Raw genomic sequence first — 13,860 nt, forward strand, 5'->3', positions numbered from 1 at the left:
GATGCTATAGTACTGTTAAGGTTGGACTGAGCGTTAGCAGTTTAGTACCATGTGGCAGCCTTTAGGTTGACGTGTATGCTGAGCTATGGCTCACTCCTTTGTGATTTTTCTTTCATAGAAGAAGAAAGCCTTCTCCAAACCCTCAAAACTTTGATGGTGATAAACTGAATTTTAATATTCTTTAAGATTTAAATCTTTATTTTTAGGTATTTAGTTGATAGTCTATGTTTTTTTAAGTAGTTATTAGTTGGGAACTAATCCTTAGTTTACTTATCATTATAATTGTTAGGAAATACATGAGCTTTGCCTAATTAATTTTGTCTGTTATTCATTTTTAAGACGCTTGCTCGGTGCCTGATTTTGTGGGATGATATTTTACCAAATTCCAAGTGGGTTGACAGCAATGTTCCTCAGGTAAGTACAAATAATAAATCCTGTAACTTTAATAACATAGTGATTTCTTGCCAGTCTCTTTTTAGATTTTTTTTTTTTTTTTAACTAGTTTAAGTGTGTATGCATCTATTAGTGAGTGCTGATGCTTAAGGAGGCCTGAAGTCGTGAGCTGCCTGTAGTGGTGCTGTGAACTCAGGTCCTCTGGAAGGGCAGTACATGCCTAAAACTGCTGAGCAATCTTTGCTGCCCATATTTAGGGCTATCTTTTGAAGACAGAGGAAGTTTGATTTTAAAAGTGTATGCTTAGGGCTGAGGAGATGGCCCAGCAGCTAAAGTGCTTGCCTTGGAAGCAAGAGGACCAGAGCTGAAACTTCCAGCCTTTCCTCCTTTAGGCGGGTTCTCTTTGCAGGGTTGGTCATGGCCTGAAGCAGCCTGGTCCTGCTAGTGCTCACATTCTTCATGTGAACCCTTCTATCCCAGTCCTACTAGAACCCTGCGGCTATCTGTGACCCTCTCCAGGCTGTCTGATAGAGGCTGTAGACTGACGTGGTGGGACGAGTATTGTAGGGATCTTCTCCACTAAGCTTGCTATGCATACTCTATTTGTGTGGTTTTGCTTTCTGAAATGTTAGGGTGGGTGTGATGTTAGGGTGCCCAAATCCCGTGTAAATCCTGATGGGAAAAGGGATTCCTCTGCACAAGCTAGCTGGCAAGACTAGAAATATTGGTGACACCCTGAGTTTGATTAAGAGACCCTGCCTCGGTGGATAAGACAGAAAAAGTATCAAGGGAGATTCTGATACCAACTTCAGGCTTCTGTACCTGTAGGGACCTCAAAGTTGGCTCAGGATACCCCAAGACCAAGTTCTCAACACAGAGGTTTATGTGCTTCAGAAGGATGAAGGGCAAGGAATAAGAAACAAAGACAGGCATTAGAGGACAAGGGAAGAGGGAGAAAGGCAAGACAAAGGCAGTCCTTTGTCCTGGAGGGGCAAAGGACTGCCTCTGGATGGAGAGGAGACAGACAGGAGATAGACATGGCCTGTAGGCAAATGGCAGTTTATAAAGGTGCAAGGCAAAGCCCCGTTTTAGGATGATTTGGTTAATTTTGATTGGGCAGGTTAATTAGGATAGCCACAAGGGGGCTTTTGATTGCTGTACTTTAATACTTTGATAGCTGGACCTTGGTGGTCAGTCCCAGGAAGGGGAAGTGGCTAAATAAGGGACTAGACCTTTGTGGCTACTTTAGGACTGTAATCTAACAGTTTAGCAAGGAGGAGGGAGTGCTGGAAGGACAAGGCCCAGCAGAGCCATTTTTGCTGTGGCCGGGCAGGCTAGAGCCCCCTCAGTGCCTGTGCACACACATACAAGCGTTCACATATATGTGTCACACACCAGGTGCACATGCACATGGATAGTTTAAAATAAGGGCCAAAAACGTGTCTACTGACCACAGACTCGGCCTGCTCTTGTCCTCAGAGGCTTGAGAGTTAAATGACTAGAATACTCTAAAGAGAGCTTTTTGCTATTTTTATTCTAATTATACATTTATCTAAGATTCTGCTTATAAAATTTGAAATTTTACCATAAACACTAAATAAGCTGAGTTTATTAGTTAAAAGCAAGTAGTCTCCTTTGTAACAAGGCTTCAGAGTCAATATTGTAACTAGCTGTTGCTAAAACTGTCTTGCACTGCTTCCCCTTCATACTCTGTGGAGGGCATATTTAAAACTAAAATGTGAATGGACCGTGTATGACACCCTGTTACTGATAGATTCTGTAGTAAGCGTCTTACTGTATAAATTGTTTAATTGTACATTTATCTGCTTACCTGTTCCTTCATTTCTTTCCTTTTCTTTCTTTCTTTTTTTTTTAGATTTATTTATTTTTATGTTTACAGTGTTCTGTCTGCATGTACACCTGCATGCCAGAAGAGGGCACCAGATCTCCTTATAGATGGTTGTGAGCCACCATGTGGTTGCTGGGAATTGAACTCTGGACCTCTGGAAGAGCAGCCAGTGCTCTTAACCTCTGAGCTATCTCTTCAGCTCCCCTGTTCCGTCATTTCATTCATAACTTTTAAATACATTTTCAAGTTGTAAACAGTAATAACTTCTCCCTAATATCTCAATATGTGTAACATTAACTAGATATCAGTATTTATTTTCATTTTTCTATTCAGATAAGATTTCTGTGGGACATACAGTTAAGCATACTATTTAATAGGACGTGACTAGTGGGGAGCCTGTGGACGCAAACCTGTGCCCCATAAGCTGCTTCTCTGAGCGCCCTTCCTTCCATACTCACTGTTTTTTCCCAAATGTGGTATTCTTACTGATGAATTTGTTTTCGTGAAGTCGTCGTTTGTGTGCGCTGTCTGCTCAGCACAGTGTGTGATATCACCGAGTGTATTAATAGTCCATCCTGTAGGTTATTCTGTCGTGAACATGCCAGCTTCTTTTCTCTTGTCCTTTGCTGGGCACACAGGCAGTTTCAGCTTCCTGTCATGAGTCAGGCTTGTGTGAAGATTTTCAGTAACCAGTGCACAAATGCTGATGATGAATGTATTATGCTCTGTGGGCCGTGGGCACAATCATCCAGATAGGCAAGGTTGGAACAACCTGGAAACTGGCTCTTAGGACCTGGCTGGCCTCACTTGGAATCCTCCTGTTTCTACCCTCTGAGTGCTGGGTTCACTGGAATACTGGATTCCTCTGCCAGCTTACAGGTGGTTATAGCTCTGACTTCAAGCTATACTACAGAGCGAGAATAATAGAAACTGCATGGTATTGGAATGGATCTTTGAGCTCTCCTATTATTTTTTTTATAACTTAAGAAGACCATAGGAAGATGACAGAGGACCAGATTCTAGAGGGGTTTTCTTCCCAGTGTTGCTTTTTAGTTGATGCTCCGTGTGGCGGTGTGACCATGGCTGGAATAGCTATGTAGTGATAACCGTAGCTAACACAAAAGATTTCTATGTGCAGTGTGCTAATTCTAGGAGCTGTCAGTGCATTGACTTCCATTATGTTCATTTACAGATGAGTCACAGAGCCATCAGGCAACTCGTGTGTAGCCTTAGAGTTGGGCTTTAAAGCTCCAGGGTTCATATTTTACTAAAGACCCAAAAGAGGCCCAGTGAAGTAGCTCAGTGAGCAGGTAAAGGCTCTTGCTGCCAAGCCTGGTGGACCTGAGTTTAATTCCAGGAACTTTTACGTGGTAGGAGAGAATTGTAGTTATAAGCAGTCCTCTGACCTCTGTATATGCACCCCCACACAACAAACAGAGTAATTCAAAGAAACTTAAAAGTTCCTACTGTCAAAACAGACATAACCTATTCCTTTATGATGTTATAGGAAAGTTCTGTATGCATGAGTGTTACAGGCAGGTTATCCATGTATATATAAATCACTCACTTTGGTGTTTATTTTCTGTAAATAACAGCCATGACAGCTAGTTCGTGACATATTTGTAACTAGAACAGTGGTGTTCAGATGTAATTGCTTTCTCTCTTAACAGATTATAAGAGAAAATAGTATCTCTTTGAGTGAAATTGAATTGCCTTGCTCAGAGGACTTGAATTTGGAAACCTTGTCGTAAGTAATGTAATATGTAATAGTAACTGTGTTAGCACCTGTCAGAACAGTTTACTTACACAGGAGAAGTGCTGTTTGTTTGAGTAATTCTGAATCCCTCGTGTGGACTCTATGAGATCCTGTTTCAAAGACAAGGACATTTAGTTGTACTTTTTCTTTTTTTTTCCATTCTTTTCTTTCGGGGGTTAGAGTTGGGGGTGGGACACTTTTTAAAATTGTCCTTCCTTGTAGTATATGAAAGAATGTCATGTAAGAGTCAGGCTATATTAGCAAGAGTCACATGGTCTTCTGAAAAACTCCCTCAAAATGTGCGGATTGGTTAGGGTCCTACTTCAGCATTCTCAGAAGGCTGTAAATTAGTTCGTAAAAGATGGATATTATTTTTATTCCAGGAGGGTAGATGACAGTGGATTTTAAAGGACAGCAGCAGCATCATGTCTCCTGTAATCTGTTTTCAGGCAAGCACACGTCTACATAATCGCAGGAGCCTGCTTGTCTCTGGGTTTTCGATTTGCCGGCTCAGAAAACTTATCAGCATTTAACTGTTTGGTGAGAAAGATGTTGGCCCATGCTGCTGTGCTGTGAGTTCTTCTGTTTTACAATCAAAGCCTTAAGATGCCACTTTTAACTTTCAATTTTTCTTCTTTTTATCCAGCATAAATTTGCAAAAGATTTTATGAATTATTTATCTGCACCCAATGCTTCAGTGGTAAGTTGTTTTTTTTTTTTTTTTTCTTTCCCCTATTTGGGAATAAAGTAAACAAAGAACATTCTTAGATAAATTAGAAACTTATGAGTTATCAAATACCTTTTCTTTTTGAATTTAAAGCAAGATTTGAACCACTGCTCATCTTTATGTTTTGGTTTTAAGATACTAAGTTAGGTGAAACTATGGTTACTGTTGAGAATATATATGATTAGCCTGGGAGGATGTGTGTATTTCTAATTCTTTTGACAAGAGAATAAATGTGAGGTATATAATATCTGTGGATTGTCATACTTTATATTCTGTCATGTCACTGAATGCCAAAAATTTTCCTTAAAAAAAAAAAAAATTAGGATACAGTTGTTCTTGAGAGGTTACTTCTCTGATAACAAGGAGACTGCAAGATCTTATTTCCTTGTTAACAACACAGACCTATGCAGTAGTTTTATAATGTGAAAAAATTAGAAATGTAAGAAAATTCCCAAATTATTTCAATAAGTTATGCCATATCCATATGGTCTTACATATTGGATGTAAGTTATAAACTTACGCTGTATAACTTTTTGTGTGTGTGTGAGAATTGCTTATAACTTATTAAAAGGTTAGCATGTGTAGTAGTATCTGAATTTCCTTGATAAATATGTATGTATGTACAGGAAGAATTTCTGAGAGAAAGATGACTTGGGTTAATGTCAGTTTTCAATAGGTGGTGCATTGAATACTTTATGATGCGACATTCTTAAACTGTCTACATTGAATTTCTGTTTCATAACCAGAGTATTTGTTTTTGTAGATTTAGTTTTAAAGTTACAAACATTTGTAATTTTCCAGTGTTAGATATTTTGGTAATTAAGAAACGTAATAAAAATTAACACAAAGTCATGTTTCTGTGTCACCAGACAGGACCCTACAACCTTGAAACCTGCCTGAGTGTTGTCCTGCTGTCTCTTGCCATGGTGATGGCTGGCTCTGGGAACCTGAAGGTATTGCAGCTCTGTCGCTTCCTGCATATGAAGACGGGTGGAGAGATGAACTATGGCTTCCACTTGGCCCACCACATGGCTCTGGGCCTCCTGTTTTTGGGAGGAGGAAGGTAATGAGTATGTTTTGTTTTGTTTGTTACTTAACTAAAAAGAGTACATGAATGAGATCTATAAAAGTGATGTTTTTTTTTTTTCACTTTTAAAAGTACCTATTTCTGTTGTTGGCCTCTTTCATACAAATCTTGGAATTTGTTATTTTCCATAGTAAATGACATGATGAAACGTTAATTAGAACTGCACTGACTGTACCAGTTGCAGAGGGTTGACTTTCCTGCCATATTGTGGCTTTTAACTGTGGCTTCACTTACCTGATGTCTGTGACCTTGGCCAACTGCTCTAATTTCTGAAAGTTACGTAGGCTTATTTTCCCCTTTCCAGAAGTATATAAAACAAAGATTTAAAAGTTAGAGATTGTGAGCAAGGTGTGTATTTTCTCCCTGTGTGACAGTTGCTTCCTAATAATTGAGGATTATGAATTAAAGGCTGGGTGCAGCTCAATCAGAAAGCACTTACCTGTCTTGTGCAGGGCCCAACCCTTGAATTTCTGGCACAACAATAAAAGTTAAAGAGCCAACAAGAATAGGTAAAGGAATGTTAACTATAATTTTTTTTTTGTATTTTATGATTTTTGAAGTTATTTCCTTTCAAATAAGTGCCTGCAGCTCATGTGTGCCCACAGTCCCATCTACATGCCGCATGCGTGACTGTTTGCTAGTCTTTCAGCTGAATTACTTTTCTTCATCTCTGCTTCTGCCTTTATTTTTGATTATGTGTTTGTGTGTCTGTGTTTGTGTAAGGGTTTATGCACGTGAGTACAGGTCCCCTGGAACTTGAGTCGCAGGCAATTGTGCGCCGCCTAACATGGATGCTGAGAACCAAACTTGGATCCTTAGGAAGAGCAGCTCACACTCTTAACCAGTGAGCCATCTCTTTAGCCCCGGCATTGGAATTTAGTGATTGTTTTATTTTTAAATGTTTTATTTTAAATCTTATATTTATTTTTAAATGTAAGATTGATGTTTATAACAGCCTGCACTGTTACATTTAATCCACATGTTTCTAATGTTAATATATGGGTCTTCATCTTTGAATTTTGATATATCAAGATGATAAAGTACTTCAGCATTTTAACATTTGCAGAGTGTTGCTTCTGTTTTGAATAGTAGTCAACCTAGAAATGATGCAAGGACTAACTGTAAAGAGATGTACCCCCAAGGATACAAACTTCGTTTATTGTGACATCTTACCAGTTACGCGTGGTTACAGAACCCCACTCTTCTGACCCAAGAATCCTTGCGGATATATATGAGCAGGGAAATTAGTAATGTGTGTCCCACTGCCTTTGCCCTGCAGGTACTCTCTGAGCACATCCAACTCATCCATTGCTGCTCTCCTCTGCGCCCTTTACCCACACTTCCCTGCCCACAGCACTGACAACCGGTGAGTTCGTGCATTGCTCAGTCTCTTTTCTGAGTGCTCCAGGGGAATCAGTCCACTTTGCTTTCATGGCCTGTTGCTATGTTTTTGAATTTACCTTCCTGGCTGAATCATTTAAGTGTCTCTTTCAAAATGTTAGACTAGAAGAAAATGCTAGACATCTAATGCCTGGTCATTGTCACATCTGTTAAACTTGTACACCCAGATGTTGGCCAGATAAAGTTATCTTTAGGTACAAATTTACCATACAAACTGTAGTAGCCAAGGGAAGTACAAAGGGATTTTTTTTTCCGGTAAATTATTAAATTCAAAGAAAAAACTTAATCTGACTTAGTGGCAATGTGAAATCCTTCTTTTACACATTTGCTGAGAAGTTCTGTGTAAATGCCATCAATGAGAGATAAAAATAGAGATCTATAAAAAATAAAACAGACAATTTAAAGCAGTCACCCTAAGTCAAATAAAGTGAGCGTTATAGAACATTTAGAGAGCATCGTAGAGCATAAAGAACGACTTCCTTTTCCAGGGAAGTGTCCAGGATAAGGACCTCTTTAGTGCATCGGGAAAGGGATGAATGACACATAGGCAGCAGGCAGTACTAAGTGATAGCGCTCTCTGTTGTCTGCCCACATGAAAGTCAGCAGCATTCTTTGTCTAGTAGTGAAGGGTCAGGAGCCCTTGCCGCCACTCAAGCCATCACTTTCCTCTAGTGTCAAGTTTAACCAGTGACAGGAAAGGCTGCTCTTTTCCTGATCTTTACTTTCAGATCAGGAAAGTAGCCTGATCTGAAATCCAAACTCTGCTAGGCTAGGTAGAACATGAGCACATTGTTAACTTATCTACAGCTCTGACATGTGGCCTCCAGCCTGTCGTTTAGAATGTCTTGGTGGGTTGTTATAGTAAGTTACTAGGTCATTACAGTGGAGTGCTTGCTTATGTCCCTCATTCCCTCCCTCTCTTCTTTTATTCTAAACAAGGTTTTACTATGTATTCAAAGTTTGCATGGAACTAGCTATGTGACCGAGGCTGACTTTGAACCTGTAATCTTCTATTTGGAAGATTATAGGCATGCACCACCGTACCTATCTTAAAGCACTTTGGTGATAAACACCAAGAGTCTGTGTGTAGTTCTGTGGACGTGGCATAGTGGCAGAGTGCCTGCTTAGCCTGTGTAGGGCCCAGTATCCAGTACCCAGCGCTCCCTCCTCCTCCTCTTTTAGATATAACTAATAGCAGTGATTTCCCCCCTTTCCGTTTTATTTTTCATACACTTACAGTGGTGAATGGATTTGACTGAGAAGAGGGACGGTTGTTTTTCTTTAATCACTAGTTTTTCTAAATTGTGTGCGCATGTGTACACCTGTCCTGCATGTGCATTTGTAGGCTGTAGGTTGACGTTGATTATCTTTGTCTGTCACTCTATGATTTACTTTTTGGGGTAGGGTTCCTACTGGATCTAGTGCTTGAATGGCTGGCTGCCAAGCCCCTGGGACCCCATGATCCGCTTGTCTTCACTCCGATTGGATCTAGGGATCCAAATTCAAGTCTTCACACTTTACCACCCCAGCGAGTGAGTCATCTCCTCGGCCCTGTTTTTTATTGTAATATCATTTCATTACTCTTTAATGGGATCTAAAAATTAAATGTTTATGTTTACATTCTAAAACATAAATTGTAAAGTTAAAATTTTTACTGTGAAGATTCAAAAGCAAATATATACACACATTGCCGCTCTCCCACAGCGGTGTTTTACCGGGTGGTGTGTGTGCTAGTTTGTACGCAGGGATGTGTACATACGGGCATTGTTTTGTGGAGAACTGACTGGTGTCCTTTATTCCCTCCCAACCCTGGAGGAAAAAGCCAGCAGCTACAGCATGTCCCCGAGAAAGGAGGCAAAAGATGTCTTGTGTGGAGCACCCACCAGTTGAACGAGACTGTTGTTTTGAATCAGCGTTCAGGCCACCATTAGTAAATATTTTCCTGTTAGGACAATTTTTGCTTTCTTGTAAAACTTTTTACCTGTGAAATCAGATGAAGAACAAAGATTACATAAGTAGTTTCTTAGATTTCTCCATATACTTTGGGGTCTCCAAGATGGCTCAGTAGGTAAAGGTGCTTGCCAGAATTTGACCTCTGGTACCGGATGGTGGAAGGAAAGAATGAACCTCTTAAGTTGTCCTCAGTCCTTTGCATATTATGTATCACGCGCTTACACACACACACTAAATAAGTGTAATAAAATTTAAACTAGAATTGCTCTGTACTTCTAATTGAATTTGTCATCTTCGTTTCAGATTTTTCATAGGAAGGTCTTTGCCACTCGAGCCTGTCAGCAGCAGCTGTTGTCAGGCTCCTGGTCTTGTCACTTCTGTGTTTTCTGTGCACAGGTATCATCTCCAGGCCCTCCGTCACCTCTATGTGCTGGCTGCAGAACCAAGGCTCCTGGTCCCCGTGGATGTGGATACAAACACGCCCTGCTATGCCCTGATAGAAGTCACTTACAAGGTAACTAACTGTCCCTGTCACCTTTGCAGGTCAGATTATTTCAGAAGCATTTTGGCAAAAGGTGATAATACTAAGTGAGCAGTGATGGAAGCTGAAGCTTCCTCGGTTGCTGCTCTCTGCCAGGCTCTACAAGCTTGTTCTTGTATTTGGGTGTAACTTTTGGTATCATCAGCTGTTTCTTTGTCCTTAGAGCTGACCATTGGGAAATGTTCCTGCTAACTTTATATGGCTAGTTACAGTGTTCTGCAAAGTGAGTTAGGTTAAAATGATTTTTAAGCTGGATGAGGTGGCACATGCCTGTAATCCCAGCACTTGAGGAGGCTAAGGCAGGCCAATCTCTGAGGTTGAGGCCAGCCTGGTTTACTAAACGATTCCAGGACAGCAAAGGCTACAGAGAAACCCTGCCTTGAAAAACATACAAACAAACAAATAAAGAATCTTAAAGTTTGGTTTTGTTGAACATTTGAAATCACCAAATTGTGCATTTGAGTGATCTTTCATTGAGATTCACACATAGATTATAAATCATGTAGTCTGTACCAAATTATTAAATACTTCTGTTTGTCAAAATGTGCTATACTTAGAGATGTAAAAGTGAGGTGATGATGTCATATTCCTGAAGGAAATGCATGGCCAAGCATGAGTGCAGTGATGGCATTTGCTTATTGGAGGGGTGTGTGGCATGCTAGAGTGCTCTGTCTTGCTGAAGAGTTTGGGGCAACTGTTGGGGTGGAGACGGGGTGTGAAATGGGCTTGTTCTCAGCATATGTATAAATGCATGCTGTAGAAGCACAGCCCTTCAGTATTGCTGCGCAGTGAAGGGCAAGCCTTTAGGGTGTTGAGGGTGGTGAAGGCTCTGTAAGAGAATGTAGGCTTGAGTCCTTTAAGGTTTGAGTATTAGGCTATAGCTATAGCTCAGTCTAGCACTGCCAAGCACAAAGACTGTAGTGGGGTTGTGCTGTTTCATATTATGCACAGAGTGGCCGTTTGTGCAACGCTGGCTGTGTTTTACCTTTGTAAAGAGCACTCAGTGGTATGAACAGACCAAAGAAGAACTGATGGCGCCAACCCTTCTTCCAGAACTTCATCTTTTAAAGCAGGTAAGTTGATGTGATCGTGTGGTCTACCCAGAGGGTACATTGAACCAGAATTGCATAGCTATTGAGGACCCTCTACTTAAGAAAATAGGAAGGCAGCCTCAGCAGGAGGAATGTTTATGGAGGGTAGAGGTGGTCTTGACTTAGAGATTTTTCTGATAGTTTATGTCCTTTCAGAACATGGTTCACAAGCAGTTGGATCTTGCTAACCTATAGGTGGCTCATTGTAGCTGAGTCACAATTTTCTCTCAGAAGTATGTTCACTTTGCCAGCTTTAAGTGGTTATGTTTATATTTGTCCCTGCAGATGAAAGTTAAAGGGCCAAGGTACTGGGAGCTGCTCATAGATTTAAGCAAGGGAGAACAGCACTTGAAGTAAGTATGCGGAGCTGTCACTTGTGCATTTCCAGCAGTGCTCAGACGTCTACAGGGAGGGCAGAGTCTAGAGCAGTATCTGCTTACCGTTTGCCACTCTGTGCTCTCACAAAGTTGAACAAATGTAGTTTCTCAGTAATGGGATTTTCTGTGGGTACAGCAAGGTTTGGTGTAAAGGAGACTTTATAACATCTGATGCTTGTCAGACATCTTCCGGTGCTTCCTTTTACTATTGCTAAAAATAACAAGACTGGAAGATTGCTTTCAGGTAGAATATTATGCAAGGAATTACTTAGCATGTTAATAATGTTATACCTTGGGAAGTGTATGAAATGTTTAAATTCATAGAAAGTTTCGATAAACATATAAAGTTTCATAGTCTGGTCCCAGTTGTATCTTCTGATTCTCTAGAAGCTAATTTCTGTTTGTTCTTAGATTAATTATTATTTTCTTTCTATGGCAAACTAGATCTTCAGTGCTTTAAGACACTCTAGTATCTTAGGCATATTGCTAAGGACACAGCAACTAGCAGTGTTAGATAAGATCCTGAGAAGCTCAATCTTGAGCAGGTACAGTCCCTTCTCAGTGAACAAATTCATGAATCTCGATACCACAGAAAAGTGGGGATGCATCTTCTCCTCACCTATGTGCAATCCGTCATCCCTTGTATAGTGAACAGTCCTGTCAGAGATTGGAGATAACTTCTTCCTCTGTCAGAGTGGCCCTGGAAGACACTAGCTTTAGCTGAGAACTACCAACAATACTCTGATGAACTCATCTTTTCTCATTTTTTCTTTCAGGTCTATTCTCTCCAAGGATGGAGTTTTATATGTAAAGCTCAGAGCAGGCCAGCTCTCCTACAAAGAAGATCCAATGGGGTGGCAGAGTTTGTTGGCACAGACTGTTTCTAACAGGAACTCGGAAGCCCGGTCTTTCAAGGTAGGGTTTGCATTTCGCTTAGCATCTTTTCTTGCTGTAGGTGGTAAAGCTGAGTAGACCATCATTTCCGTTGCTTTCTTATGTGGCACCCATAATAAAATAAGGACGTTTTGCTAGTATTCTATATAACACTTGTATTTAGTCCCATCTGTAACACACCTCTACACTATAAGGAATATTTGTTATAATTTTTTTACTTACTAGTAGTCCCTCAAATACAGAATTTTGTAACTTGTTAATTATTCTTTTCCTCCCTCCCGCCCACTCTCCTTCCTTTTGGCAGGGTTTTAGTGTGTTGACCAGTTTGGCAGCACCTCTCCCAGCTCCCTTACTCTTTATCTGTTTTGCAGTGCTAGAGACTGAACCAGGGCTTTATGCTTTCGCATGGTTCTGCCACTGAGCTGTAACCCCAGGCCTGGTCTCAAGTTGTGGTTCGCTTGCCTCAGTCTCCTGAGTGCTGGGTTATAGGCACACACCATTGTGCTTGGCTATGCTCTGTTGAGGGGAAATCCATTTTTGAGATAGGGTCTCCTCAGATTGCTGTGTAGTTGACCCTCCTTTTTTTGTTTGTTTGTTTTTCAAGACAGGGTTTCTTGTAGCCTTGGCTGCCCTGGAACTTGCTCTGTAGATCAGGCTGGCCTCGAACTCACAAAGATCAGTTGGTGTGCCTATGTCTCCAGAGTGCTGGGACTAAAGGTCTGCACCACCACTGCTCGGCTGGGAAATCCATTTTTAAGCCAAACTTGTCTTTAATCTTGATGAAAAGGAAATGATAACAACTTGAGTCTTGATTTTTAGTTTATTTCCTAGTATTCAGCTACCACTACAGTAATGTTTAAAATGAAGAAATACTTAAAAGTGTAAGTTAAAGCTCATTACTGTGAAAGGAATCAGTGGATATTCTGTATTCTAGAATTCATTTCCATCATTAGAAATGTGTCCTGTAGTCTGGCATTAAACTTGACAATTTTATCTCAGCCTTCAGAGTTTCAGGGGCAGATGTTTGGCGAGGATCCTCATGGTACCTGGGACTTAGGCCACAATAGCAAAGATGTGTCAGCTTAGCAGCCACAGGGTGGGGACAGAACTCAGCTTTCTTTATTGGCAAGTAAGGAGTTAGCAGTTTATTAGTTCAATTACATGTGATCCGAAGATCAGTCAGTTGACAATAAGCTTTCTCATAGTTATCTGGATATAAATCTATAAAAGTTCCTAGCCTTGATATCAAGTTCTTGGTGGCAGTCAAAAGATTACCATTGGGATATTTTGATTTTTTTTTTTTTTTTTTTTTTTTTTTTGCTTACGTGTAGCTGAAATTAGCACTATTTCTTTTTCTAAAAATTAGAGCATATATGAAAAGCTAGTCCCGTTTATGGATAAGTTTCAACTTAATTTTGTATACAGAAAATATAAAAAATACAAGATAGCCCAGTGTCCTGCCTACTGGGAGTTTAAAATAGGAACCTAAATTCAGTCTTGAATATTAAGCACTATACTGAGGTTTTTTTTTCTTACTAATTTTTCTTATTGTAGTAAAATACACAAAACACAAAAAAATTAAAATTAGTGCCTTAGCTGTTTTTAAAGTAAAATGTTTTAAAATGATAATTAGATACAATGTTGATCTGTAACCATCACTAGAACGATTAGAACCTGCAGAATTAAGCTGTCCTATTAAGGCTAATTCCTCAGCAAGCCCCAGGCAGCTTCCCCCTTTGCCTTTTTGTCTGTGTGATTCTCGTTCCTCTTAGGACCTCATACATAAGGATC

The 13,860-nt window shown here is 40.2% G+C and overlaps 1 protein-coding gene across 2 annotated transcripts in view; it reads left to right on the forward strand.

The window, feature by feature from the left end:
* Anapc1 (anaphase promoting complex subunit 1) overlaps nt 1-13,860 on the forward strand; it is a 73,527-nt gene that overhangs the window by 51,003 nt on the left and 8,664 nt on the right. For both annotated transcript variants that reach the window (XM_055615451.1, XM_055615519.1), the window contains 10 exons: nt 340-414; nt 3,913-3,989; nt 4,448-4,538; nt 4,645-4,698; nt 5,595-5,788; nt 7,092-7,178; nt 9,563-9,680; nt 10,703-10,780; nt 11,084-11,151; nt 11,952-12,090. In XM_055615451.1, the coding sequence (XP_055471426.1) occupies nt 340-414; nt 3,913-3,989; nt 4,448-4,538; nt 4,645-4,698; nt 5,595-5,788; nt 7,092-7,178; nt 9,563-9,680; nt 10,703-10,780; nt 11,084-11,151; nt 11,952-12,090 (981 nt within the window). The remainder of the gene's footprint in view (nt 1-339; nt 415-3,912; nt 3,990-4,447; nt 4,539-4,644; nt 4,699-5,594; nt 5,789-7,091; nt 7,179-9,562; nt 9,681-10,702; nt 10,781-11,083; nt 11,152-11,951; nt 12,091-13,860) is intronic.

Source organism: Psammomys obesus, unplaced genomic scaffold (genome assembly GCF_907164565.1).
Source record: "Psammomys obesus unplaced genomic scaffold, mPsaObe1.curated_primary_1811, whole genome shotgun sequence".
NCBI classification, from domain to species: domain Eukaryota; kingdom Metazoa; phylum Chordata; class Mammalia; order Rodentia; family Muridae; genus Psammomys; species Psammomys obesus.